Raw genomic sequence first — 27,058 nt, 5'->3', positions numbered from 1 at the left:
TGTAGTTAAGATGAGACCATACTGGAGTCGGGTGGGCCCTCGATCCTGTATCACTGACCAGTGTCCTTTCAAGAAAACTGTGAAGGTGGAGGCTGAGAGTGCAGTTATGCAGCTACAGGGCAAGGGACACCACGGATCGATGGCCACCTCCAGAAGCTAGGAAGAGGCAAGGAAGAAGAAAGGATTCTACCCAGTGTCTCAGAGGGAGCTTGGCCATGCAGACACCTTGATTTCACACTTCTTGTCTCTAGAACTAGAGAGAATAAATTTGTTGTTTTAAGCCACCCAGTTTGTGCACTTTGTTACAGCAGCCCTAGGAAATGGATATACCTTCTTTCTGTGTTCAAACCAAGTTCTAGTTCAAGAGAAAAGCATGGCCCCTCGGGGTTGTCTCCAGGAACTCCCATGGCTCTTAGGTCCACTGGAATTCTGTGCGCCTGGGACATGGATAACATCAGATGCGAAGGGCGGCAAGGAACAGCAGACAGTCTTGCTGGCTCATGCGCATGTTCCGCTGTCTCCTCAGACTTCATTTACAAACACAGCTTCAAAGATAAAATTCTTAAGCATTTCAAGTGGTGATGGTAGAGCGTTAAACCAAGCACAAGGCCATTCTGATCACAGGCCTGTGCAACTGCATAGATCACACACCCATGAACGGACCTCCATTGAGAGGGAGATCTATTTTTTACTTTTTGATCTCCTACCTTTCTTTTTTAATTAAAAACAGTGATATGGGCCAGCTTTACAAATGTCCTAGGTTTTGAGTTCTGTTTGCGAAATGCTGCCTTTTTATTCTTCCTGCCTGCTTCTGAGACCTAATCTGTAGAGTTGTATCTCAAGAATTTCTAGTTAAGGATCATGAAGGATTTGGCCAACGTCCTTCTGACTATGTAGAGCACCCAGCTAGAAACAGTTTGAAGGCGTTGGCTTGGTTTCTGGTTAAAGACCAAAGTGGTAAACAAAGCTTATGTCTCAAGGTTTATGGCCCAGATGGCTTCCTTCTGTTCCCATAAACAGAGCCAGCCTTCATGATTTGGGTCCTAAATGAAGCAATGCAAACCATTAAAACCCAATGGAAACACCACTCAAAGTATATACCTCATGAAAAACAGAGTGCTTGAAAAATTTACATCACTGACTCCTCCGCCACTGCAGGGCAGGGTATTTATGGCAGCAAAGGTTGGAAACAACCTAAATGTCCAGCAGAAGAAGACCAGCTACATATCTCACGGTGGATCCATTCCCTGGGACATGGGATAACTGTGCAGCTCCACAGCCACGGCCATGAAACCAAAAGGAAATAACAAGGTGCAGAGGGATGTATACCATATGCTACCACCCATGTGAGAGGAAAAAGGTATAAATGTCTATGTTATTAAATGTACAGATCACTTCTGGAAGGAAACATAAGGCACCGGTTATACTTGGGGAGGAGAATGAGGCCTGGGACCAGGGGGAGAACACATACATTTCACCATAGTATATATTTGTAAAATGACACCTTGTATCATATGAAAACAAAAAGAGAGAGAGAAAGGGAGGTTAAACTGAGCATGTGATGATATTAGATTGATTTGTCCTCTGAGGAAGATTGGAAAGGTCAGAGAAGTTTTTTTGCCCTTATTTTATATATGGGCCAGTTATCAGTAGATAGGATGCTCTTGCCCTAATCTTTGGTTTCCAGCCTGTGAGCTTCAGAAATTCGGGGTAGGAGGGGGTTCAGTGGTTCATAGTAAGCACTTGATAAAAGTTTGGTTTTGAATGAATGAATGAAGGAGTGAACAAATGAATACTTCTTGGCATGGGTGGGGTGTAGGGGGTGGGAAAGGGAACTCAGTTGCACGGTTCCCCTCCTGGCCCCAGAAGAGGCTAAGGGCACTGACATCATTTCTACCTGCGGACAGCGATGCACCACCAAAACCATCAGTGCAATGTATTTTTATTCTTCAGAGATACTAGGAAAACAAGAGTCTTTGAAATGATACACAAAGGACTGCAGACTATGAATGGTTTTTACAATCTTTTGAAAATCACTCCTGGCGAAAAGCCAACTTTCTGCCTCCCTCTCTCTCTCACTTGTCAGAACTCCTGATAACTGAGGGGTGCCTGGGTGGTTCAGTCAGTTAAGTGTCTGATCTTGATTTTGGCTCAGGTCATGACCTCACGGTTTGAGTCCTTCGTCAGGCTCTGCACTGACAATGTGGAACTTGCTGGAGATCCTCTCTCTCCCTCTCTCTCTGCCCTCCTGCACATGCATGCATGTATGCTCTCTCTCTCTCTCTCTCTCAAATAAATAAATTAATTACAAAAAAAAGAACTGCTAACAACTGAGAGCTGAAGTTTAGGAAAAGAGAGACTCCAAATTAGTGAATAATAAAGGCCCTTCGTGTACCCTGCATAGAAATATTATAATACTGCTATGAAAAATAAAGAACAGGGACACCTGGGTGGCTCAGTCGGTTGAGTGTTCAATTCTTGCTTTTGGCTCAGGTCATGGTCTCACTTTTCTTGAGATCCAACCCCACATTGGGGTGTCTAACAGTGTGGAGTTTGCTTGGAATTCTCTCTCCCTCCCTCTCTCTGCTCCTCCCCCCCTCAAAATAAATAAACAAGTAAACTTAAAAAAATAAAGAACAGCAACAACAAAAAGCAAAACAATACTGAGAGTCATTTTTTTTGTAAACCTTATTTATTTTTGAGACAGAGAGAGTGACAGAGTGAGAGCAGAGGAGGAACAGAGAGAGATGGAGGCAGAGAATCTGAAGCAGGCTCCAGGCTCTGAGCTGTCAGCACAGAGCCTGACGCAGGGCTCAAACTCACGAACTGCAAGCAAGGTCATGATCTGAGCCGAAGTCGGATGCTTAACTGACTGAGTCACCCAGGCACCCCTGTGAGTTGTTATTCAATGGAAGGCCACTCTAGTAATTTTATCATGTGATTCTATTTTAATAACATTTACTTTTTTTCTGATTATAAGAGTAATGCATGTTTCTTGTAGAAAACTTAGAAATACAGATATCTTAGAATAAAAAGTAAAATAAAATTTTCCATAATCCTACCACTGATTTTGCATAGTTAATACTTTTATAAATATTCTTCAGTTTCTTTTGCATGTGTATTTAACCAGTCCTGTTCTAATCATGATTTATTATTTAACCAGTACCTGTTCTAATAGTTCACTACAGTAAAAAAAGCATTGTGATAAAACCACCTGTAAAGAAATCTTTACACTCATCTGCTTTTTTTTTTTTTAAATAAATTTCCAGAAGGGTGCCTGAGTGGCTCAGTCAGTTGAGCATCTGACTCTTGGTCATTATCTCACAGTTCATGAGTTCGAACCCCACTTTAGGCTCTGTGCTGACAGCTCGGAGCCTGCTAGGGGTTCTCTGTCTCCCTCTCTCTCTGCCCCTCCCCGCTCACGCTCTGTCTCTCTCTCAAAATAAATAAATAAACTTAAAAATAATTAAAGGGGAGCCTGGGTGGCTCAGCTGGTTAAGCATCGACTTTGGCTCAGGTCTTGATCTCACAGTTCGTGGGTTCAGGCCCCACGTTGGCCTCTGCTGACAGCTCAGAGCCTGGAACCTGCTTCAGATTCTGTGTCTCCCTCTCTCTCTGTCCCTCCCCCACTCGTGCTCTGTCTCTCAAAAATAAATAAATGTTAAAAAAATTTTTTTAATTAAAAAATAAAATAAAATGAAATTTCAGAAGTGGAATAATTAGATCAAATGATATATTAAAAAATTTTAGTAAGACCATCTTTTAGTAAGATAGGATTATATTCCCAACAACACCAAACATATATTTGTCCCAAACATATATTTGTCAACCTTGCATGTTATATTTTTACGTGTCATCTTTACACAGGGCCACAATAATCTTCTCTGCATTGTTCCTATTTTAGTATATGTGCTGCCAAAGCAAGCACTTGCATGTTATGTATAGATTTTTTTAATTTTTATTTATTTTGAGAAAGAGCATGAGTGGGGGAGGAACAGAGAGAGAGAGGGAGAGGGAGAGAATCCCAAGCAGGTTCTACACGGTCAGCACAGAGCTTGACTTGGGGCCCGATTCCACAAACCATGAGATCATGACCTGAACCCAAATCAAGAGTCAGATGCTTTACCTACTGAGCTACCCAGGCACCCCTCGCCTGCTGTAATTTTTTTTTTAATTTTTTCATGTTTATTTATTTTTGAGAGACAGAGACAGAGCACAAGTGGGGGAGGTGCCGAGGGAGGAAGACACAGAATCTGAAGCAGGCTCCAGGCTCTGAGCTGTCGGCACAGAGCCCGACGTGGGGCTCGAACCCACAAACTGTGAGATTATGACCTGAGCCAAAGTTGGATGCTCAACCAACTGAGCCACCCAGGTGCCCCTATTTTATTTTATTTTATTTTATTTTATTTTTAAATTTTTGCCTGCTGTGTTTTTAAAAATCCTCAACAAAGATGTATCACAAAGTTTCTAAAAAAATTTTTAATGTGTTTGTAGGGAGTATGAACATTAAAAATTTTTCTTTCACATTTATTTATTTATTTTGAGAGAGAGAGAGATAGAGCACAAGTGGGGGAGGGGCAGAGAGAGGAGACACAGAATCCGAAGCAGGCTCCAGGCTCTGAGCTGTCAGCACAGAGCCCAACACAGGTCTTGAACCTGTAAACTGCGAGATCTTGACCTGAGCCGAAGTGGGATGCTTAACCATCTGAGCCACCCAGGCGCCCCAGTATGAACATTTTAAAAATGATACTAATCCTTTTGAATTCCTTCTTTCATGGCATACATGAAATTCTGAATTTTGATATGTTTCATGTGGTAATCATTTATGAGAGGTTCAGATAGTAAGATCTACCTTTTGTCACATTTGTTAAAAACATTTTCTCCAATCTGTCATTTGCCTTTTTTGTGACATCTGATATATCTAACTAACTCTTGCATATTTACTCGAATATATATACTCATCCTTGGCTTTCTTCCTGTGCTTTATATCTGGGCTTTCTCTTCTGAAATAATGCACCTATATTTTCTCTTAATTGTCTTGTATTTTGTTGTTGTTTGTAGTTCTTTGGGCTTGATAAAGCTAATTTATAGATAGGGACCCCTAAAACAGAGGCCACCCTAGTAGTCTGTGCCACATCACAAATCTAAACCTAAGTCATTCTGCACTTTTCTGGAAACACCTGGCAAGGAAACCTAATATACACCAATCACACATCTCCAAGTTAGCTTTAGCTAGTTTACCTTACCTTAGGAAATAGGACCTGCTAGCCTTATAAGGAAATCTCTAACCTCTTAATGAGTCATGCCTTGCTTCTGCATTACCTCTTGTAACATTCTATAAAACTTGTTCTTGCCCAAAATCCCTCTGGAAGAGGTCTCCACTGCTGGTGAGACACTGCACTCTCCCAATCCATGGACTGTGTTCCCTTGAATAAAGGACATCAGACTTGTTACTAAATTGTTTTGGTTTGTCATTTGGCAGGTATGTATGTATATAATATATATGTATATATATATTATATAGTACATGTATATATATGTTTATTCATTTATTATAAATGTTTATTCATTTTTGAGAGAACATGCATGCATGAGTGGGGGAAGGGCAGAGAGGGTGGGGCAGACAGAGGATCTGAAGTGGTTAAGTCCAATGTGGGGGCTCAGACTCAGGAACAGTGAGATCATGACCTGAGCTGAAGTCAGACGCTCAACTGACTGAGCTACCCAGGCATCACTATTTTAGTTTTGTCATTTGACAGGTTCTTATATTAATTTGAATGATGATTGAAATAAATCTCTAGTTTTACTTTTACCCCCAAATTAACTAATTTCCTCAGCCTAATTTATTGAAGAATTTATCCTTTTCCACACAAAAGCGAAATGCCACATTTATCCTAAGATTGGGTTTTAAGTATGTTGTATACGTTTCTAGACTTCAGCTATTCCACTGATGGTTATCAATCCACTCTTGTATTGACACCACACTATTATAATTATACCTTAGCAATATGTTTTTTTAAATTTATGTTTTATTGTTTTTTTTTTTAAATTAATCTTTACACTCGACGTGGGGCTCGAACTCATGAACCCAAGATCAAGAGTTGCATGGTCTTCCGACTGAGCCAGCCAGGCACCCCAGGTTAGCAATATGTTTTAAGATTTGGTAATATAGGTCTATCTCCTCCATTTTTAAAATTTAAAATTCTTAGATTTTCTCATGGATATTCTTCCATTTGAATGTTACAGAAAGTGTTACATGTTATCTTTTCCAGCCTCATCTACCTACAATCATTAGAATTTTATTAAAGGACTAAATTTGGGTAAAGTTGGTATTTTCACCTTCTATTTCTTCAAGACTTTCTTATTATGTTTCAACTTTTATAATGTCTTCATTAAAAGCCTTTATTTCTCAGTAACTTTATTCCTAGGTATTTCACACTTTTACAAGAGTATATATACTGTATAATATACGTATTATACACTATATATATTTTACATTAAAATTGTTCTTTAAGCTCCAGTTGAAGCTTGTCAAAGCTGACTTTAAAATTTTTTTCCGGGTGGGTATGTGCTTTCAGGAAACCAGTCAGAAACTAAAGGCGCTTTAGTGGTGGCTATTTATTGAGTGTTCTTTTTATACCTGACATGGCAATTATCACTTCACACGAATTATCTTCTTTAATAATACAGTATCTTCAACAGGCTGGTGCAATTTTTATTCCCATTTTACACAAGAGGGTTCCCCGTCTTAGAACACGTGAGGAACTTGGCAAAAATTATCCAGTTTGTAGGTGGGTTTGAAACAAGTCTGCGAATCTCAAAAAGTATCACAAAAAAACCATCAGCCAAGAGGACAGCCCACTGTGGTGCCAATAGATCAGCTGATTAAAGGGAGTGCCTTTCCGAAAACAATCAGCTAAATTAAAAAGACAATGCTTTCCATCCACGGTACCGTTGGTTTTCCACCACTCCAAGACGCAGATCTACACTCTGCAGGAACACAATAAATACCAGTTGATTCACTGAGCCTCCTTTTGAATTCAGGACTCGTGGGTAACCAAGAGCGGCTTTTCTGGAGCATTCGTGGGAATTGTCCGTTTAGAAATCTACCTCCCCATCTCGAGACGAGTTTTAAAAAAAAAGAAGAAGAAGAAGAATTAAGAAAGAAAAAACAGGTGGAACCGACGTAAAATTGGCCACAGCAGCGCACGCGGGAGACAGAACTTTCTGGGGGCATCCTGCCCGCGCTCTTCACGCGTGGTGCGCGCAGGTGGCGCTGCGGTCCCTGAGCTCCCCGCGGAAGCCGGCGAGGAGCCCAGGAGGCCACCCAGAGCCTCCGCGAAGGTGAGAGGAAGCTTTCCACCCTAGCGGGGGAGGCGGGCGGGCAGGAAGCGGAGCCAGCGCCGGCGAAAGAAAGACTCCAATTCCCAGCCCCCCGCCCCACGGGGTGCGGGCCGCCGGCGCATGCGCGTGGCCCGGCCCCCAATTCCCCCAGCGAGGGAGGGAGGCCCCCGGCGGCCGGGAGGCTGCGAGCCGCGGCGGGACCCGAGCGCAAGCAGGGGCGCGGCGGCGACGAGGGCGAGCGGGGCTGCGGAGGCGAACGTCGAGAGCGTGGGGCGCCCCGCGCGCGCGCGCCCAGCCGCGTGCAGACAACCGAGGGCACCGCCGGCTTGGCCCTGAGAGGGGCCTGGCACCCGCAGCCCCCCACGCCCGAAGAGGGATGCGTGAGTTTCGCCCCGGCTCGAGGGCAGGATGTGGGAGCAGGACAAAGGCTGGGCGGCGGGGGAGGAGTTGGGGACGGCGAGCCGGTGGCCGCTGCCGGAGCTCCAGCCTTGGGTGAGCTAGCGGAGTCGGCAACTTTCTGCGCAACTTTTGCAAAAAGGAAGATAAAAATTCTGCAAGTTGTTGCAGAGTTCCAGGTGGCCCCGGCTCCCTAGAGCAGAGGGCAAGGGGGCACCGCACCCTTGGCTGGGACCGGAGGCGACCACCGGCTCCTCTCAGCGGGGTAGGAAGGGGCGCCCATTCGGGCCCTGGCCGGGGACGAGCGAGAATAGGGATGCCGCGGGTCCGAGCCGGGGAGGCGTGCTGCAGCTGCTCAAGTTGCCCGTGTCCACGCAGGGTGCGCCCTGAGAGCCCGGTAGCGTCGGATCTCTGTGCTGCATACCCGATGATGGATGAGCCGTGGTGGGAAGGGCGCGTCGCCTCAGACGTCCACTGCACCCTGCGCGAGAAGGTCAGTTCCTCCCTGCCGCGGTTGTGTGGCTGGGTATTTAAAGTGCCTTTGGGTCTCCATTCGATGTCCTCCGGTCGTCCCTTGTAGGTACTGGATCTCCTGATGGCCTTGCTTTCTTCCTGCCCTTAGCCTTCTCCCGGAAAATTGTGGGGGAGAAACTGGAGATTGGAGAGCTTTAACTGGTTTACTGGTTAGGAACTCAAGAGATCGCGACTGTAGTCCTTAAAGCTATATTTCCCATAATATTGCCACAAGAGATTATTTTAAGTGGTACCTTTAAAAGAAACAATTATTGTGTATTCATTTTAATGTGAAATTTAAAAAATGAAAATCCAGCAAGTTCTGCATAGGATAAATGATGCTGATTTCCCATTGATTGTAACGACCTAACAGTTCCTTTTAAGATAGTAAAAGTTGTGACTCAGTAGAAAGAAATGTTAGGTAAGCGAAAGTGTAAGGTATATAGAAGTTATGTCTCCCTCAAAAACAAAAACAAAACCCCACAAATCTCTAGGATGGAACTGAGTAAACTTTAAGAAAAACCAGTCTAAATGATAGGCAACAAAACTGGGAGCCTGTGAGGAGAAAACAAACACTCCCCTGCCAGTTTGCCTCTGGGGGCTGCTGAAATGGGATCCCTGCCCTCCCCTCACCTCAAAGGAAGTGCTGATGGCCACTGAGGCAAGGGCCTGTGTGTCTTGCCTTCTGCATTTGGGCTGAGACTGAGAAGGGTGGTTTGGGAAACAGGTGTGAAATAGAGGAGTATATTGGTTCTTTAGGGTTGCCTTGAGGAGAGGACTTAAAACAATAGGAATGTGTTCTCTCACAATTCTGGAGGCTACAAGTCCAAAATCAAAGTGTTGGCAGAGTCATTCTGATCCTTGGCCTTTCTTGGCTTGTAGATGCCTCGTTCCAAACTCTGAGCTGGTTGTCACACAGCGTTCTATGTTTGTTTTTTCTCCTTATAAGGACACCAGTCATTGGAATAAGGTCTCCTTTAATACAGTATTTTAATTTAACTGATTACATCTGAAAAGACCCTGTTTCCTAGGTGGACATGAATTTGGTGGGAAGGGGGTGGATACAATTCAACCCAATATAGGGAAGGAGAGGTCTTCCTAGTGGGGTACCTGGGTCCCTACACAGACAGGTAGTGCATTTGCATCCAGTGTCTGTGGAGTTCTCCTTACAAAGTCACCAGATATTCAGGGTTGTTGTTTTTTTTGCCCCCTCATTAGGGACTGGCTGTCTTCCAGCCAAATTAATATTTTTTTCTTTTGCCTGTACCTGTTAGTCTGTCTCTGTCTTGTGTTGGTTACCCAGGCTGTAGCTTTTTTGGTCTTCTCCCTGGAGCAGAATGGCCAAGGTGCCACACATTCTGAGCATCTGGAGAAGAAATCTAGGTCTTAAAGTGTTAGAAGGCAGAGATAGTGGGTTGGTAGGCCAGGCAGTATAGTCCTGGTCCTTTTCTGGAGGTAGTGGCTAAATGAACTAGTAAGAACTGCCATGGAAATTGGGTTTCCTTGTTGATCATAGGCTTGAGTGGTTATCAGTTCTCCTCATAGCTTGCGAGCAATGACTGGTATAATTTGTCCCTTTCTAGCAGGAAGGATTTCTGAAAGCAGTATAAACTCAACCAGCTCAGTCACCTGAGAATCCCCAGTCTTTTATATGAGTGTTCTGAACACCCCTCCAGCCACTCAGAGGATCAGGGGCAGGCGGTCCCCCATTAATTGTGCCTCACCCAAGCCATATCGCTCTTAGTTTCCTGTTGGGCTGCCTGCCTCAGAGGGAGAAGAGCTTTGTCGAGGCTTTACAGGATAGAAATGGAAAACTCAGGGATTGATGCCTAGGGTCCTCTGCGACCTTGAAGCTGGTCTTATCAGGGCAATCCCAGGTTACTTTGGTTTATAATGTAAATGCCCCCCCCCCATATTAACTATTTTCCTCCTTTATTTCCACTCTCTGTTCAAAGAAGCAGATGCTTTTTCTTTTTTAATGTTTATTTTTTGAGAGAGCGTGTATGTGAGCAGGGGAGGGGCAGAGAGAGAGGGGGACAGAGGATCCAAAGCGGGCTCTGTACTGACAGCGGATGACAGCCTGAAGCGGTGCTCAAACTTACAAACCTTAAGATCATGACCTGAGCCGAAACCAAGAGTTGGACGCTTAATCGACTGAGCCACCCAGACGCCCCAGATGCTTCTTGAGACAATTTGGTTTTATGGAGAGTTTGCAGAGAAAAGCGAGAGCTAAGGGGACCCCGGCAGCCATACCAGCCTCACCTTTCTTAAGGAATTTCTTTCTTAAGGAATGAGGGCTGGCCTTTCATTTTTCCCAGAGTAATTTTTTAGTCAACATCTATTCTAGTACTACATTTCTAACACTGTAGAACAATTTTGTGAGTGTCTGGCACACAGTACACACTGTTGTTTGTCAAATGTTTCCAGATAAACACAAAGTGTGTTTGTGTGTGTGCCGTTGAACTGTCATCATTGACCCGGGCGTGGTTATGCTCAGTTGACTGATGCAGGAAGCAAGTCTTGATCACCGAGCTAGTGGAAGCCCCACTTTGTCAGATGTGCCATTCCAGAATAGCATTACACTATAGTGTGTAAAATGTGACACTGTGGAAAGGAACTGTGGTGTCAGATGCACACTAGTTATGGCGGTGAAACCCCGAGCTGCTTGTATGACCTCTCTAAACTTCTTTGAACCTGGCTTCCACCGTCCATCTTCCCACCACCACCAGAACTTAGATCGTGTCAGTTCCCTGCTTAAAGACCTCCGCTGTCATCCCACTGCTCTCAGTAAAATTCCCAGTTCTTACCTGTACCTGTAATATCTGAAATAGTTGGGCCCCACCTGCTCTCATCTCTTGTCTCCTACATTGGCCTCCCCACATTGGCCTCCTTTCTCTTCCTTTAATAAGTCAAGCTCATTTTGTGTCTCAGGGCCTTTGCACTGGCTGTTCCCTCTATTTGAAGTCTGCCTTTCTCTAATACTATTCCTCTGTGTCTATCAAAGCATCCTATTTTGTTTCCTTTATAGTATTTACCAGCATCTGGAATTATTGCCTGTTTATTACCTTTTCCCCTACACTAGAATGTACGCTCTGCAAGAATAGTCCTGTGCCTGTCTTGTTCAGTGCCAGGTGTCCGTGTCTAGAATGGAGCCTCCCTGATGTGAGTGGAGTGGTGAAAAGAATGAATCTTCTTTAGTTTCCTTTTCTGTAGCCTGGGGGGTGAATTTGATAGGAATGTTAGGAGTGATGAGAGGACCTAAGAACTGTGGTAGGTACATGACAGGAATTGTGCCCTCACACTTACCGATTGCTGAGTGGAAGCTGAATGTGAAACTGATAGTCCCTTTCACATAGCGTGTATGCAGAGTAAGGCTTGGGGTTTGTGACCACCTTGTGAACGCTTCACAAGTGTGACAGGTAGTCCTGATTAAGACAAGGATCATTATCCCTTTGGGCCATTGGATGGTGATGGGGTTGAGGCTGAGAGAGGCCTCAGTTTGCCAAAAGTCACGTACCTGGGACCCAGAAGCTAGGTGCCCTCGGCAAAATCTAAGCAGCCATGGAACCCTCCTTCCATCCAGATCGCTCTAGAGAAGTGTCTCCCTCTCAGGCCACCTTTATCCCATGCTCAGACTTAAATTGCTCCCTTCATCATCTTTCCTGCCCCATTGCTTCTTCTAGAGCAAACCTGGAACCCCTTTCTCCAGCTACTTTCTGTTGGGGTGAAGGGCTGCCAGCCAGTACAGGGGAATCAGGTTTCTTACTTGTAACACCTGTGCCCTTGAACTTCTTCATTGAACATGAGGGAAGGAGAACATGATCACAGATGATCACTGTCGCCAGTGGGGACAGTGAGACTGTTGGTGATGTTTTCTGGTGACCAGGTATATGCCCTCATGAATATTCAGATTAAAGCTGAGAGCTTCCTTCCCCTCTCCCCCCCAAAAGGTGAATCTACCTTAAGTTTAAAATTAGCTTTAAAATAAGTTTAAAATTTAAGATCCCACCCTCTCAAAACCATGTCGACAAGCCCTACTTGTTTTGACCTGGTAGCTTTATCTTCCGGGGCTCCTGGGAGCCTGCATGCTAGAGGTTCCCTCCTTCATCCTGTTCACCTCCTCCTAGGATTGGGGTCATGTGGCACCTTGGGGGTCTCCTTGCCCTGCTCCAGATCTACAGAGCAATCAGCTGCTTCCTGAAGCTTGCTTCCTTCCACACTTAGAGAGCTTGAGCTGTGTGAGACCACATTTCGTGAACCGGTAGACTGATCAAGGACATTTTTACTGATTTGTGATTGAATTTATACAAAGATCTTCCTAAACACCACCAACAAAAGTGACATTTAGCGACGATAATGTTAGCGGCTACTGTTTATTGAGCACTTCCTGATGCCGGCAGTGTGCCAAGCATGTCCTCCATGTATTATCTCACTTCTCATATCTGCCCTAGTGCTGGGATTGACCCTGTTTTACAGATGGGAAACTACAAGACTCAGAGGGTATGAGTAACTCTGTTGAGAGCGAATAGATCATTGTATCAGAGCTTGACCGTAGATTCATTTGCAAAAACGTCCATTTTAACAAAGATTGGAAATACAAGGCAGGGGAGTCAAGGCTCTTCCATCCGTGGCATTGTAGGCTCTGGCTTTAGGCGGTGTTACAATGACTCTGTAAGTTGGATTTTCTTTAAGCCACCCTGAGAAGCCAGCAGCCATGGGCTCTGGCCTTGCTTTGGGCATTGGAAGGGCTGATTGCCAGGCCAGGGCCTTCCTTATTTGGCTCTGGCACCTCACTTGTGTATGGTGCTTCTCACCTTGAAGTGATTTGGCCTTTGCTGTTGCCTCTCCCTGGGGTGGACATGATGGTGTTCTGACCTGCCAGAGCAGAGTACGGACCCCTCCGGGCCGTCTTCTCTTGCCTGAACTCTGACAGCTGGACACGACAGAATCTCACCCCAGCTCGGTCTGCCACCCCTGGATTAAAGCCACATTGTTTTCTAATGGCTTCTAAAGCTTTCACATCCTTTTATTTTGCACTTCCAACATCAATATTTTTCCTTCTCGCTCTTCTCCCTAAATTCCTCAAATTTCTCCACTGCACGGTTGAACATTTGACTCTTTATAAAAAGTGTTGACCCAAGCCCATGCTCCACAATTTGACTAGGTCACCCCATAATTGGCTTTTCTATTCTCTTGCCCTCCTTTTGGGTTTCTGCACACTCAAGGGACATTTCTTCCCAAATCATGAGATAAAACCAGATCTATCAATAAGAAAATGTTCTAGACACTGGTGACAGAACGTGTCTGCCCAGCTCAGTTCCAGAAATGTGTCATTCAAGCCTCTCAGACCCCAAATGGCTGGTTTTGAGAAGCCCTTGCCTACTGACAAGGCTGCCTTATGGTTGTGGTCTTCAAGGGAGACCCTAAGCAGCTGGCCCTCAGGGCCCCTTTCTGGAGGGAAGGGTGAGGCTTTTAGTATAAGGAGGGGTTTGCTACAGTCCCACTTGTAAGGGTGATCTGGGCTACCCCTGGGGTTGTATGCAGAAGACAGAAGATGGAGTGAGAAATGAGGTTGGGGGGCTGGATGAGATGTCATTCATGGTGGCATCCAGCTTTAAGACACCCAGACTCCAGTATCCCTACTTGTGTTCTACAGGAAGCTTGGGGACAAAGGTGAATCAGAACTGGGTGTTTTCTCATGAGCCCCTCTGGTCTTAGACAACAGAAGTGCTCAGTGTGCCCACAGTGCTCACCTGAGACTTGGTCTCTGTGTACCTTATCTGTGGAAGATGCAAGTTATCTTGCAGGCTTCCTTTCATCTGCGCCTCAGGATAGTGTGATCCCTGCCCCACCTGCCTCCCAGGTGTCCCAGGAGAAAATACATGGGTATGGGCCTTTGGGGCCTTGATTTTGAGGTGGAGAAGGGGGTTGGCAGGCACCCTGGTTGGCTGGGGAAGCGTATGCTAAGTAAGGAGAGGACATTTAAGGCCTTGAGCTGGCCCTGTGCCCTTGCCCTTGACTTCTTCTTTGTCTTTCTAAACCACACTGCCCCTTGGGTAAAGGGAGTACAGCCAACGATTGTCTGGAGTATCTGAGCACCTGGCAGAAAGAGGTGACACTGGGTCTGCTGTTTTCTCTCTTTTTGTTTTTTTAAAAGTTATTAAACACACACACAGACTGGGGTGGGTTGTTTTTGATTTTTTGTTTTCGTTTTTGTTTTGCTTGTTTGCTTAGGAAACTGCAAAAATAAATACAAGCAAAGAAAGTTAGTCTCACCATTTGGAAGTCATTTCTGTTGATATTTTGGTTTAGGTTCTTCTGTTCCTTTGTGTGCATGTTATCATGATACAGTTTTATTTTGTTTTTGCTTTTTTTTTTTTTTAGTAAAAATGGAAAATACCTTGCCTCAAAACACTCTGTTCATTTCATGCATTTCTGTATCATTCTTCACCGAAATCCTGGCTATTGGACACCAGCAAAAAAAAAAAAAAAAAAAAATTAGAAACAGGCAATTGTGCTTATTTAGAATAGGTAATATGAGAACATGGTAAAAAAAAAATCCAACTATATGAAAGGGTAGGTAGTAAATAGGCTTTCTTCACCCTGTCTCATTCTGTGAGTTTTTCTCTCAAAGGTGCCACCAATTCCAGCTTCTTGTGCATCCTTCCAAAGTTGTTCCATGTGTAAACAAACACAAATATGGTGTATGTTTGTGTGTTCGAACACAAGTAGTGTACTTTATACTGTGCTGTACCATTTGATTTTTTAATGTGTATATTTTAATAATTTAAATATTTTCTGTGAAACCAATGAACAGAAGCTCTGTGACCAGAAGGGATTTTTTTTTTTTTTTTTTTGGCTTTTCTGTTCATGGTAATTATGAAGGTATATAGTAGATGCTCAATACGTTTTTATTGAATGAATGGACGGACTATTTCTTTTTGGTCATTTTCTATCTAAATATATATTATGGTTCTATAACTTAATTTTTTCCTTCACTGTATATACCAAATAGCTTTCTACATCATTAACTACTTTTCTACAGTATCATGCATCACGTTTTCCTGTGTGGATACACCAGGATTTGATTGGCTCATCTTCTTGTTGGATATTTAGGTGGAATGCTTATTCATTTCCTAAAACTGAGTTATAATCTAGAGTACAATGTACAGATCTTTTTTTAAAATTTTTTAATGTTTATTTATTTTTGAGAGACAGCGTGCAAGCTGGGAAGGGGCAGAGAGAGGAGACACAGAATCGGGAGCAGGCTCCAGGCTCTGAGCTGTCAGCACAGAGCCCCATGCGAGGCTCGAACTCACAGACCGTAAGACCATGACCTGACCCGAAGCTGGACACTCAACTGACTGAGCCACCCAGATAGCTATACCTATGGTACAATGTACAGATCTTAAGTGTGCAGTTTACAGTGTATAGTGAGTTTTGATAAATGTGTGCATTCATGTAACTAAGATACAGAACATTGCCAGAGCACCTAGCTGGCTCAGTTGGTGGAGCACGTGGCTCTTGACCTCTGGGTCATCAGTTCGAGCCCCCCCCCCCCCCATTGGATATAGAGAGAATGCTTAAATAAACAAATAAACGTAAAAAAAAAAAATTTTTTTTTTTTTACGTTTATTTACTTATTTTGAGAGGGAGAGAGAGCAAGCGAGCACATGCACAAGCAGGGGAGGGCCAGAGAGAGAGGAGAGAGAGAGAATCCTAAGCAGGCTCCATACCAGCAACACAGAGCCTGATGTGGGGCTTGAACCCACGAACCATGAGATCATGACCTGAGCCGAAATCAAGAGTCACTTAACCGACCAAGCCACCCAGTTGCCCCAATAAACTTAAAAACAGAATCTTAAGAAGAAAAGATGTACAACATTGCCATTGACCTGGAAAGCTCCTCTGTGCCCCTTCTCAGTCACTCACTCCATCCTGCTCCCAGCCCTAGGCAAGCCATCTACTGTTTGTCTCTCTGGATTGTATTTGTCTTTCCTAGAGTTTGATATACATAGAGTTATACATACGTACTCTTTTCTGTCTGCCTTTTTCTCCGTAGCGTAATATGTTTGAGATGCATCCATGTTATAGCTATTAGGAGTTTATTCCTTTTTCTTGCTAAGTAATATTCCATTTGTTTATTTATACAACACAGCTCTTTCATCCATTTCTCCCTTGTCCTTTGAGGCATTTCTCGTGTACCATTTGATTTTTAAAAAATTTTTTCATATTTATTTATTTTTGAGAGAGAGAAAGCGCGAGCGGGGGAGGGGCAGAGAGATAGAGGGAGACACAGCATCTGAAGCAGACTCCTGGCTCTGAGCTGTCGGCACAGAGCTGGACACGGGGCTTGAACTCACAAACTGTGACATCATGACCTGAGCAGAAGTCAGACGCTCAACTGACTGAGCTTCCCAGGAGCCCCTCTCATGTACCATTTGATTTTCAATAGCGCTGTGGGGGGTGCCTGGGTGGCTCAGTTGGTTAAGTATCCGACTTTGGCTCAGGTCATGATCTCATGGTTTGTGAGTTTGAGCCCCACGTCGGGCTCTGTGCTGACAGCTCAGAGCCTGGAGCCTGCTTTGGATTCTGTGTCTTCCTCTCTCTCTGCCACTCCCCTGCTCATGCTCTGTGTGTCTGTCTCTCTCTCTCAAAAATAAATGAATGTTTAAAAAAATTTTTTTAATAAATAAATAAATAAATAAATAAATAAATAAATAAATAGCACTGCGGTACTGATCCAAGTCTGTCTGTGAGTATGGTCATGGGAATAAATTCCTAAAATGAAATTGTTGGTCACAGGGTATAATTTTGAGAACTTTGCATATCACCGGTTAATTCCTGAAAGGTTGCACCTGTTTGCACTTCCACCAGTGGTGTGGGAGAGTGCCTGCTTCCCAGCAGCTTTGCTAAACCTAGGTATTACTGTTTTGAAAAAAATCAATGCCATTTGGTTAGGTCAAAATGGTGTCTCCTGGCTGTGTTTGAAAGGAATGGGAACCCAGAGTGGGAAAAGCACTGGAGGAGAATAAGGAGGGAACTCTGATACCTTCCCAGACCTGAGGGGCCCCATCTGCAGCAGGGAACCAGCCTGGGACCCATCTTGGGCTGGGTAAGGGCTGTTGAAGTGCCTTCCGCCCTGGCCAGAAAACTCCTAGTGCTCCCTCTTAGCCCCCTCAGTGTGTGCTGCCTCCTACCTCCAAGTGGCACTTACTTGAGAACTGACTCCTTCTGAGGCCAAATTTGAATTGTCCAGAGGCATTGGCTCCCTTAGAGGTCACTGGAGCAGGTAGTGCCAGAGCCTGGACATCCTTTATGATAGAGACATCCACACTGGTACCACGAGCTACTTATTCCAGAAATGATCATCCAGTGACTTGGGTGGGTGGGTGGGTTGAGGGAACAAGAATGGGAAGGGATGGTCATTAGAAGAGAAGCATCAGGAACTAGATTCAATTGCTGTATGGAAAAGTTGGAAAGAACCTAAATGCCCATCAGAAGGGAATTGGTTTCACTGTGGTTGGTCTAACACACTAAAATTTGTGGAGTCATTAGATGTGACATTGTGGAAGACAGGTTTGTGCTTGATGACAGTTGATTTTTCTGATCATTGCAAAAATCCCAGACAGCTCAGAGCATGTCTAATTCTTTGGAGTGTACCTCTGTTTTTTTCTTAACTTTTATGATAGAAATTTTTAAAGATACACAAAAGTAGGGAGAATAGTAAAATGAATCCCCATGTACTTTCCACTTAGCTTAGTACCTGTTTCATCTGTTCCCCAGACAACATGTGATTTTACATATAAATATCTGCTAACAGGCTTTTTTTTTTAAAGTAACAACTTTGGGGATGCCTTGGTGGCTCAGTCGGTTAAGTGTCCAACTTTGGCTGAGGTCATGATCTCACGGGTTGTGGGTTCAAGCCCTGCATCAGTCTCAGTGCTGACAGCTCAGAGCCTGGAACCTGCTTTGGATTCTGTGTCTCCTTCTCTCTTTGCCCCTCCCTGACTCGAGCCCTCTCTCTCGCGCGCTCTCTCTCTCTCTCTCTCTCTCTCTCTCTCTCAAAAATAAACATTGAAAATTAAATGTAACAACTATGCCACTATCACACCTAACAAAATTAACAATTCATTAATATCTATTATTGCCCAGTCCATATTAAGCTTCCCCACTTGTCTCAAAAATGGCTTTTATAGTTGGTTTATTCAAATCATCATCCTGATAAGGTCCATGTATTACATTTCTTAAAAATTACTCTTTAAGGGGTGCCTGGGTGGCTCAGTTGGTTGAGCATTCAGCTCCTGGTTTTGGTTCAGGTCATGATCTCGTGGTTCATGGGTTTGAGTCCTATATCAGGCTCTGTACTAACAGTGCAGAGTCTTCTTGGGATATTCTCTCTCTCTCTCTCTCTCTCTCTCTGCCCCTCCCTTGCTTGCTCTCTCTCTCTCTCAAAATAAATAAATAAACTTAAAATTTTTTTTTAAATTACTCTTTAAGTTTTTAATTGTCTGATAGCCTCCCTTCCCTGCACCCCCCTCCCTTAAAAGCATTTTTCCCCATGACCTTGATTTTTGGAGAAACCAGGTCATTTGTTCTGATAAATGTCCCCTACCTTGATTTGGCCTGTTCCTTACTAATGGTGTCATTTAACTTGAGTTCTCTGTTAACAATTTGGTTTATATACTTCCCTACTCTTGTGGGATTTTAGTGTGCTGTAACCTACTTTTTGTCTAGCTAGCTGTCAGCTCAAACATCGCTTCCTCAGAGAAGCCTTTCTTTACTCCCCTCCAGACAAGGTCGGGCCTGGGACCCTTGTTACATTCTCAGACCACCGTGCATTATTGCTTCAGCACTCAGCATGATTTGTAATTCTACACTTATTAATGGGATTATCTGATTTAGAACCAGCCTCCCCCCTAGACAGCAGGCCCGCGAGGGCAGGCCAGGGCCGTGTCTCTTCAGTTCTGAGCAGAGTGACTGCTGCACATCACAGACACCTTATCTGGAGTCTGTGTCCTACAGCCCACACACTGCCTTCCTGGATTTCGCTGTTGAAACAGGCTTTTGGGGCAGGTAGCATGGCTCCCAGTAACTCCACCCTGCTGGTAGAGAAATGGCCTCTGAGAGCTTAAATGCTCAGCCAGGACTTCCCTATTAAGTGGGAGAGCTGGGGCTTTGAGACCGTGCGATCTGCTGTGCAGAGTGTGACTTAGGACGGGCAAAAGAATTGCAGCCAGCCTTGAAGTCAATGATGGGGTAACACGAACTTCCCCTCGAGGGACGTGAGAAGGCGGGGGTTAGTGGGACAAGGCTGTTGGTTCTGAGTTGATAGATCTCGTTAGTCTCTCCTTTTGTGTTCATTTTCTGTTTTGAAATAATATCAAACATACAGGAGAGTTGCCAACACGGTTCACAATTGTGAACATTTCACACATTTGCCTTATCATTCTCTTCTTCCATCTTAATACTTTTTTTTTTTTTTTTTCTGGAAGCAAGTTGCAGGCGTTATCCCTTAATACTTCAGGGCTTATTTTGTATGGTTACTTTTGAGATTGGCCATGAAGTGGTTTGTGGGAGAAGTGTTGTCAGACCACTAGGGATATCTTCCCAGTTGTCAGGAACCTCCCTGGAAGCCTGCTTTGGGAGGAAGGGATTTCAGCATTCTGGTGAGAAAGGAGGAAGCCCAGGGCCACAGGCAACCTTTCTAGACCATGAGTGGGGATGGCAGAATACTGGCTTATTTCCTTGGACCATCTCCATGGCCCTACTGGCAGACAGCCCCTTCAGTCAGCATTTACTGAGCCCCACGTATAACCTGTAGACCTATGGGAGGCTCTGCCAGGAGAGGCTGTGGACTCAACCACACCCTGGGGGCCTCAACATCAGTAACGACAGTCCACATTAATGTACATTAATGGACGCTTGCTTGATACACATTTCCTTCCATTATCAAAGTCCTCAGGCAGCCCCCCCAGAAGGTACTGTAATTATCCTCATTTTACAGGTGAGACTCAGGAGAATTTAGAGAGTTAAATGACTTACCTAAAGCCATGCAGCTACGAAGATGGCGGAGCCAGGATTTGAAGGCAGGCAACCTGGCTCCAAAGCTCACACTGTGAACCACTGTACAGATGGTGACATCCCGTTGCTTAGAGACACGTGAAAAGCTTCAAAGAGGAGGTGCTGTTTGGACTGTGTTCAAAGGATAAGCAGAAGCTCGCTAGGCAGAGAGAGGCGTGGAGGAAGTTCATCTCTCAGGGCACAGGGCAGTGAGTGATGGTCACACAGTGACTTGCAAAGGGCGGTCTAGTGAGTGGGGAGGGGCAGGAGAGGGGCCGGGAGCATTGGCTCTGGGGATGTGGGTCTCCCAGATGTGTACATGTATCCTGCGAGCACGCACAGTGGTATGAGGAGGGAGTGCTGGATCACTGGGAAATGGCCTTGGCCTTGGAGACCTGTGTCTCCAGTGTTGGTGGTGGTCCAGAGAAATCGCATCTGAACCAGGGCAGGAAGTGGAGAGATTTGAGAGTTTGAGGAAATAGAGTCAAAGGACCAGTTAACAAAGGGGAGAAGGGTTTCAAGTTTCTTACGTTTTTCCATTGCTGAGCATGATGGGCCTTTGTCACAGTGAACATCATTCTTAGAAAACTCCTAGCATATGCTAGTTTCTGTGTCCTCTTTAAAGACTCCCACTACCCACCAAGTTGATGTTTATTGGGTGCCTACAATAAGCCAGATAGTGTTAAATCCTTGATTCATATTATCTCATTGATTATTAATGTTGCTTAAGAAAGAAAAGACAAGGAGGGACCCCTGGGTGGCTCTTGATTTTGGCTCAGGTCGTGATCTCACGGTTCAAGTTTGAGTTCCACGTTGGGTTCAGTGCTGAGCATGGGGTCTGCTTAAGATTCTGTTTCTCTCTCCCTCTGTCCCTGTCCCCTGCTTTGGCTCTCTCTCTCTCTCTCTCTCAAAAAAAAAAAAAAAAAAAAAAGACGAGTTAATTGTCCTGACCACTGACCACGGCACTAGTAGTTCCTGAACATCAGTGCATGTTCATTCTTGCATTCAACACCTATTTTTAGCAGCTGACCACATGCTAAGCACTGCCAACTGCTGGGAATATAAGTGGTGAACAAAACAAAATTCTTTACCTTTATGGAGCATATAATGAAGCATCAGGCTCGGATGACGTGCACGTAAAGCACAGATGGATGCCCAGCTGTGTCTCCAGGAAGTCAGATACAGTAAGTCAGGAAATGGGGAATGCAGCAGACAGCTAGGGCTGCCTCAGACTAGGTGGCTTAAAACAGTACAACTTTACTCTCTCACACTTTTGGAGTGCTCCTTGGCTTATTGCTGCATTCATGCATTCTCTGTCTCCATCTTGACCTCGTCTTCCTCCTGTATCTGCTTTTGCCTAGTCTTTCCCCTGTATGTCTGGATGTCTCTCTTTTCTGTTCTTATAAGGATACCAGTCATTGGTTTAGGGCCCACCCTAATCCATTACAACTTTATTGTAAGTTGGTCTCATCTGTGAAGGCCCTGTTTCCAAAAGTCACATTCTGAGGTTCTGGGTAGGTAGGGGTTTTGGGGAGACATTATCCAACTCAGGACAGGGGGAAGCCTCCATTTTTCAGGGAATTCTCAGAAGATTCCAATGTCTGGGATCAAATGACCATAGTTGTAGAAACCCTGGACTGCATATCAGCAGGGGAATGGAGGTAGTGGTTGTGGTAGTGGTTACCTTACTGACCTGTTTCAGGCTGCATGGTAGGGTCGAGGTTCCCAGGAAAATCCCTCAGAAGGAATCTGGAAATTGGGAATGGGAAGAGTCGAGTGAAGAGATGTTGGAGCCACAGCTTAGGAATGGTGACCCAGGAGGGAAGGGGGAGAGATCCAGGGGTTGGACCTGTTACAGAGAACCACCATGGAAGGGGGTGCATCATGACCCCTGTCCCTACATAACAGAGCATGTGGGAGAATGAGGGGCACCCCCCATTGAGAAGGTAAGGTGTGAAGGATGTGGTCAAATCAGGAAGTTGCCGAAATGAAGAATATGGGGGACAGTTTATAAAAAGACCATGAGTGTTGTCTTTGGGGGTGTTGGGAGGTCTCTGGGGCAGGACCATAGAGAGGCAGACACACATGCCTTTGGCCGCAGTTGGATGCCAGTAGCTATAGCCAGACCTGTCACAGAGTATGCTCTGGACGCCAGTGGCTGTGGCTCCTGGGAACAAAGAGGCGTGTCCGGAGCTGGCCCTTTTCTGAGTTCAGGGGGCCAGTGAGAGATGTGGTGGCTGGAGATGACCTTTCTCTCTGCTGGAAGACAGGCCAGAGGTCAGCAGGAGGGGATGTCACTGGCATTGTTGGCTTTATGTGCTGCAAGCCACCCTCTTGAGGGTGTCGAAATAGTGTTCTCGCAGCGATGTTGGTTCTTTACCGAAAATACCTTCTTGGGCTTTATGAAGCAATTGGGGCAGAGAGGGGAAGGAGGGTGATCCTTGAACTGTGCAGGGCCTCTGGGGTCAGAGGTGTTTACTTCTGAGGCCTCTGAAGAGCCAACTTACCCACCTCCCCTTTCTTTTTCCCTTTCAATTTGTAAGTCTCCGCTTCCTGTTGGTCACCTTGGTTACACATGATGTTTCTTCATGTCTTGCTACTCTTTGTTCTCAGGCAGACACCATCCCTCGAGCTGTTTCCCAACCAGCTGGCCCAGTGCCTGGAGGCCCAGCCTCCCTAGGGAGGCAGCAGTTGGCAGCACTGAGGATGAGCATGGAGGGAAGCACAAAGGAGACCAGTGTGGTTTTCCTTCAGCGGCTGGTGTGGGAGAGCAACTTGCCCCTGCTCTGCACCTTGGGCCACTTACAAAGTGGTTGTCACACTCAAAGCAGCACCACACCCCAGGCCCAGCCAGTCCCTCTGATGTCCAAGTCCAGGATTTGCCACTAACCCACAGGGCGGCTTTGGCCATTGCACTTCTGTGCCTCATTTTTCTGGGCATCAGCCAGTCCTGGTGGTGCCACTGACTGTGCCCAGCTCAACAGGCTGAGTGCTGCGATGGAGAGCCCAGGTTGAGTTACAGCTGTCAGTAGGGCCATAGTACAGTGTGAGGGAGAAGTGGGGGCATGTGTGTGCAGAGAAGCTAGACTGGAGGCGTGTCTACCAACACGTGCACATGCTCACACTTGTCTCTTGGTGGTGGGATTGCTGGTGAATTTAATTTTCTTTGTATTCATATATGTGTTTTCTAAAATTCCTACAGTAATAAAATATTTTATAACCTGTTAAATATAACATTATTTTGGAAGGAAAACACAAACCTAAACTATCCCATAGAGTCTGCAAAGCAGTGTTATGAGCATGGAATCAGAAAGCCCAGATTCAGATCCATCACTTACAAACTGGGGGACCTTAAGCAAGTTATGTAGCTTCTCTGAGCTGTCCTTGTCCTGAATACTGGGATGCTGATAATCCCCACCATGTGGGCTTGTTGGAGGTGAGAGGACAATGCATGGAACATGGTATCTAGCAAAGGAAATACACAGAGTTTTAAAACCATATATATATATATATATATATATATATATATATATATATATGCATAACCATATATATATATATATATGCATGTATATAAAATGGAAGGTTGTATAAAGCTGTTCATCATAATGAGTGATTCCAGATACTCATGAAGACCAGACCAGAGAGGAGGTATAAGAACCTGGGGATGCTGAATTCTGTCTTTGCCTTGGTGTGACAGTGACAGTAGACAGGTGCCTCAGTCTACATAGCAGTAGGTGGTTTCCAGGGAGGAACCAAGTCTGTGTTTAGAGAGGACTGGGAATTGCCAAAATTGTGAATACATATGTAATATATTAAAATGTGTGTGTATATATATACATATATGTATGTATATATATATATATATATATATATAAATGTGTATATGTGTATTGTACACATATATACACATATGTAATATATATATATGAGACAGGGCAGTTGAGGGGATTTAATTTGGAGCCCGTCCGTAGACCCCACAAGGCAGGGCACCCGGCTCTTGGCTGCCACGGTGAGCTGGCATCTCTGTCGTCTTGTGCCTCTCCTAGGCTCTGAACACCATGGCTGTGTGGAAATTCTTACCAGGGCAATTCAACAGGTGAAAACTGTGGCTTTTCATCTCAGAGAGCTTTTCAGTAAACCTTTCGACTTAGCATCATCAATTTGTTGGGAGTTGAGCCAGGGATTTTCTCTGGAGTCTCACCTTGCAGATGCATTGGAATTTAATGTCCCCAGCACACCAGCGCCCAGCTGCCAGCACCCTAAATCACCATCTCCTGGAACAAGCTCTCTGGGATGTTGTTCCTCTGCCCCCAACCCCCCTAAAAAGGGATAGTGGTGATAGTCATCTGTGGATAAACAGATTTAACCTAGAGTTTCCTAAAACTATGTGAGTTTTTTTTCCTGAACAAATGTTTCAGGGATTCCAGTGAGCTAGTATCTGATTCCTTTTTAGGAAGGAACAAAGTAGTATGCAGTATATAGTATGGCCCACAGATCCCTGTTCTTCAGGGAGTATAAAAATTGGGCCTGGTGTGTCATGGAACACACACTGGGAAACATTGCCTTTGAAATGACTGAGAGTAGAGTATGTAATTTAGAATTCTTGAAGTTCCCAGTCCCTTATAAAACACCACCTTTTTCCTCTGTGTTCAACCCCTGCTGCTATTGGTAGACTGAGGCACCCCAAGGCAAGGACAGTTTTCTCTTTCCCCTAGAATTCAGCATCCCCAGGTTCTTACACCTCCTGGTCTTGGGGAGTATTTTGATTTGCACATTATGATAGTTTTATTCAACCTCTAAGATCCCGAGCAAACCATTTTTACTTCCCTTTTCATTTCAAGTATGTGCCATTCTCCAAGTTTGGACGTTTTGTTTATTATTGAGTGTTTCTTCTGTGTCAAGTATTGGAGTCACAGAGCTGAACAAGACAAACCCATCCCTTTTCTCATGATGTTTATCGTCGAGGAGTGAAGAAAGACACTCAAAGTGGATGGATGGATGGATGGATGGATGGATGGATGGATGGATAGGTGGGGAAAAGTTCTAGGTGCTTGGGGAATATCTGAAAGGCATATGACCAGGAAGCACTGTTTTCAGAAGTGACTTTTAAGCTGAGATCTGAAGGAAGAATAGGTGAATGATGAGAAGTAAAACCATAAGGCAGTTAGAAAACAACACAGTACAAGACACCAAGTCTACAAAATGTAGACCTCCCTTCCTCCCTTCATATGAGAAAACAAGGGTGACCAGCTGAACTTTTACGGTGCACATGACCTTCAAACTCCTCTGAGGTTAGCCTCAAAATGCCGGCATAGCCTGTGTGTGAAGAGCACAAGCTGAATTTTCTCCCCCATCTGTCCTTCAGCAGTGACAAGCCAGGGTCCCTGCCCAGCAGTCCTGGCTGTGGGCTTGGGGCCTGTTGAACTGCAATTCAGCCTGGCCTCACCTGTTTTCCAGGCACATCTGAGACCAGCCCAGGTGTAGAGTGTTTGCTACCTCTGACAAGGTCAGTGCCTCTGTGAGAAAGGGGAGAGCACTGGAGGAGCAGACACGTGCATGGAATCTTCAGAAGCCTGTCCACACAGCCCTGCCGCCACTCTGTGTATTCCAGTTTGGGCTTTGTAGGTGTTGTGAGTCACTTGTCTTCAGCCTTTCTCGGAAAGCTGTTCCTCTCAATAATCCTCTTTCTGCCTTGGAACCCCCAGACAGAGCTCTTGGTCAGCAAGGAGAGTGGTTCCTAAAGGACGCAAGCCTTTCTGGACATGTACCACCTTCCTTTCCTCTAGAATGGTGCCTCTGGTCACAGAACTGTCCCACATCATGGTGGAATTTCCCACTCAGGGGGCAGTGTCCCCCGCATTGGTTTCCCCAGGGAAGGATGCAGGGCTGGCTAAGGGAGACTGGGGCGGGGCAGGGATGGCCACAGGCAGGGAGAAGCTTTCCCGCAGCTGGTGTTGGCTGAGGTGGCACCTGTGTGCATCATGAACACTCCATTCATTTATTCAAACATTCGTTCATTCATTCAGCAGATATTTTTTAGCCCTTACTGTGTGCCAGGTACCAGGGGTACAGCCCAGACCTGGAGAGAAAAATGACTCCCTCCCTCACAGAGATCACATTCTGCGGGGTGGAAGGAGAAGTCCAGTTAATAAACCCTTTATTGGACAGTCACTGCTCAGTGTAGGAACACACAGGCTGCTATGGGAGGGCAGTCGGGGAAGGCCTGTCTGGTGAGTGACCAGAACAGAGACCACAAGGATGAGAAATGGCCCAAATGCCAGAATGGGGATCTGGTGGAATCATGACACAACCTTATGATGACAAAATGCTAGGCAGCCATTGAAAATATGGTTTCTGATGCTGTCTTGAAGGGGGAGTTGGGCATACTTGTAGATTATGACTCCGTTTTGTAGCAGTTTGCACAGAGGAAAACATCTGAAGAATCTGTGTAAAGGCGTGGCTCAGTCAGTTAAGTATCTGACTCTTGATTTCAGTTCAGGTCATGATCTCACAGTTTGTGAGTTCAAGCCCCGTATCAGGCTTTGAGCTAATAGGGCAGAGCCTGCTTGGGATTCTTTGTCTTCCTCTCTCTTTATCCCATCCCCCGCTTGTGTGCATGTGCACTCTCTCTCAAAAATAAATAAATAAACATTAAAAAAAGGAATCCATGTAAAACTTACTAGGACTTTTCATGAGAGATCATAAGTGATATTTGTTATTTTTTTCTACTTTAGAAAAG

The 27,058-nt window shown here is 45.0% G+C and overlaps 1 protein-coding gene and 1 non-coding gene across 3 annotated transcripts in view; one reads left to right on the top strand and one right to left on the bottom strand.

The window, feature by feature from the left end:
* Positions 1 to 3,816: 3,816 nt before the first annotated feature.
* Positions 3,817 to 3,928, bottom strand: LOC128778441 (U6 spliceosomal RNA). Its single transcript, XR_008424029.1, has one exon. It is a non-coding gene; the product is annotated as a U6 spliceosomal RNA (small nuclear RNA).
* A 2,815-nt stretch (positions 3,929 to 6,743) lies between these two features.
* Positions 6,744 to 27,058, top strand: part of CCNJL (cyclin J like) — a 58,318-nt gene continuing 38,003 nt past the window's right edge. The window contains exons 1-2 of one of the 2 annotated variants that reach the window (XM_019433761.2): positions 6,744 to 7,344; positions 8,119 to 8,233. In XM_019433761.2, coding sequence (XP_019289306.1) covers positions 8,168 to 8,233 — 66 coding nt within the window. In that variant the 5' untranslated portion in view covers positions 6,744 to 7,344; positions 8,119 to 8,167. Of the gene's footprint in view, positions 7,345 to 7,387; positions 7,725 to 8,118; positions 8,234 to 27,058 lie in introns of those variants that run through there. The other variant, XM_019433760.2, reaches the window with a different exon arrangement.

This window comes from Panthera pardus, unplaced genomic scaffold (assembly GCF_024362965.1).
Source record: "Panthera pardus isolate Hobbes unplaced genomic scaffold, ASM2436296v1 HiC_scaffold_2, whole genome shotgun sequence".
NCBI classification, from domain to species: domain Eukaryota; kingdom Metazoa; phylum Chordata; class Mammalia; order Carnivora; family Felidae; genus Panthera; species Panthera pardus.
Note: the sequence above shows the minus strand (reverse complement) of the source record. Positions and strands in the feature narration are given on the sequence as shown.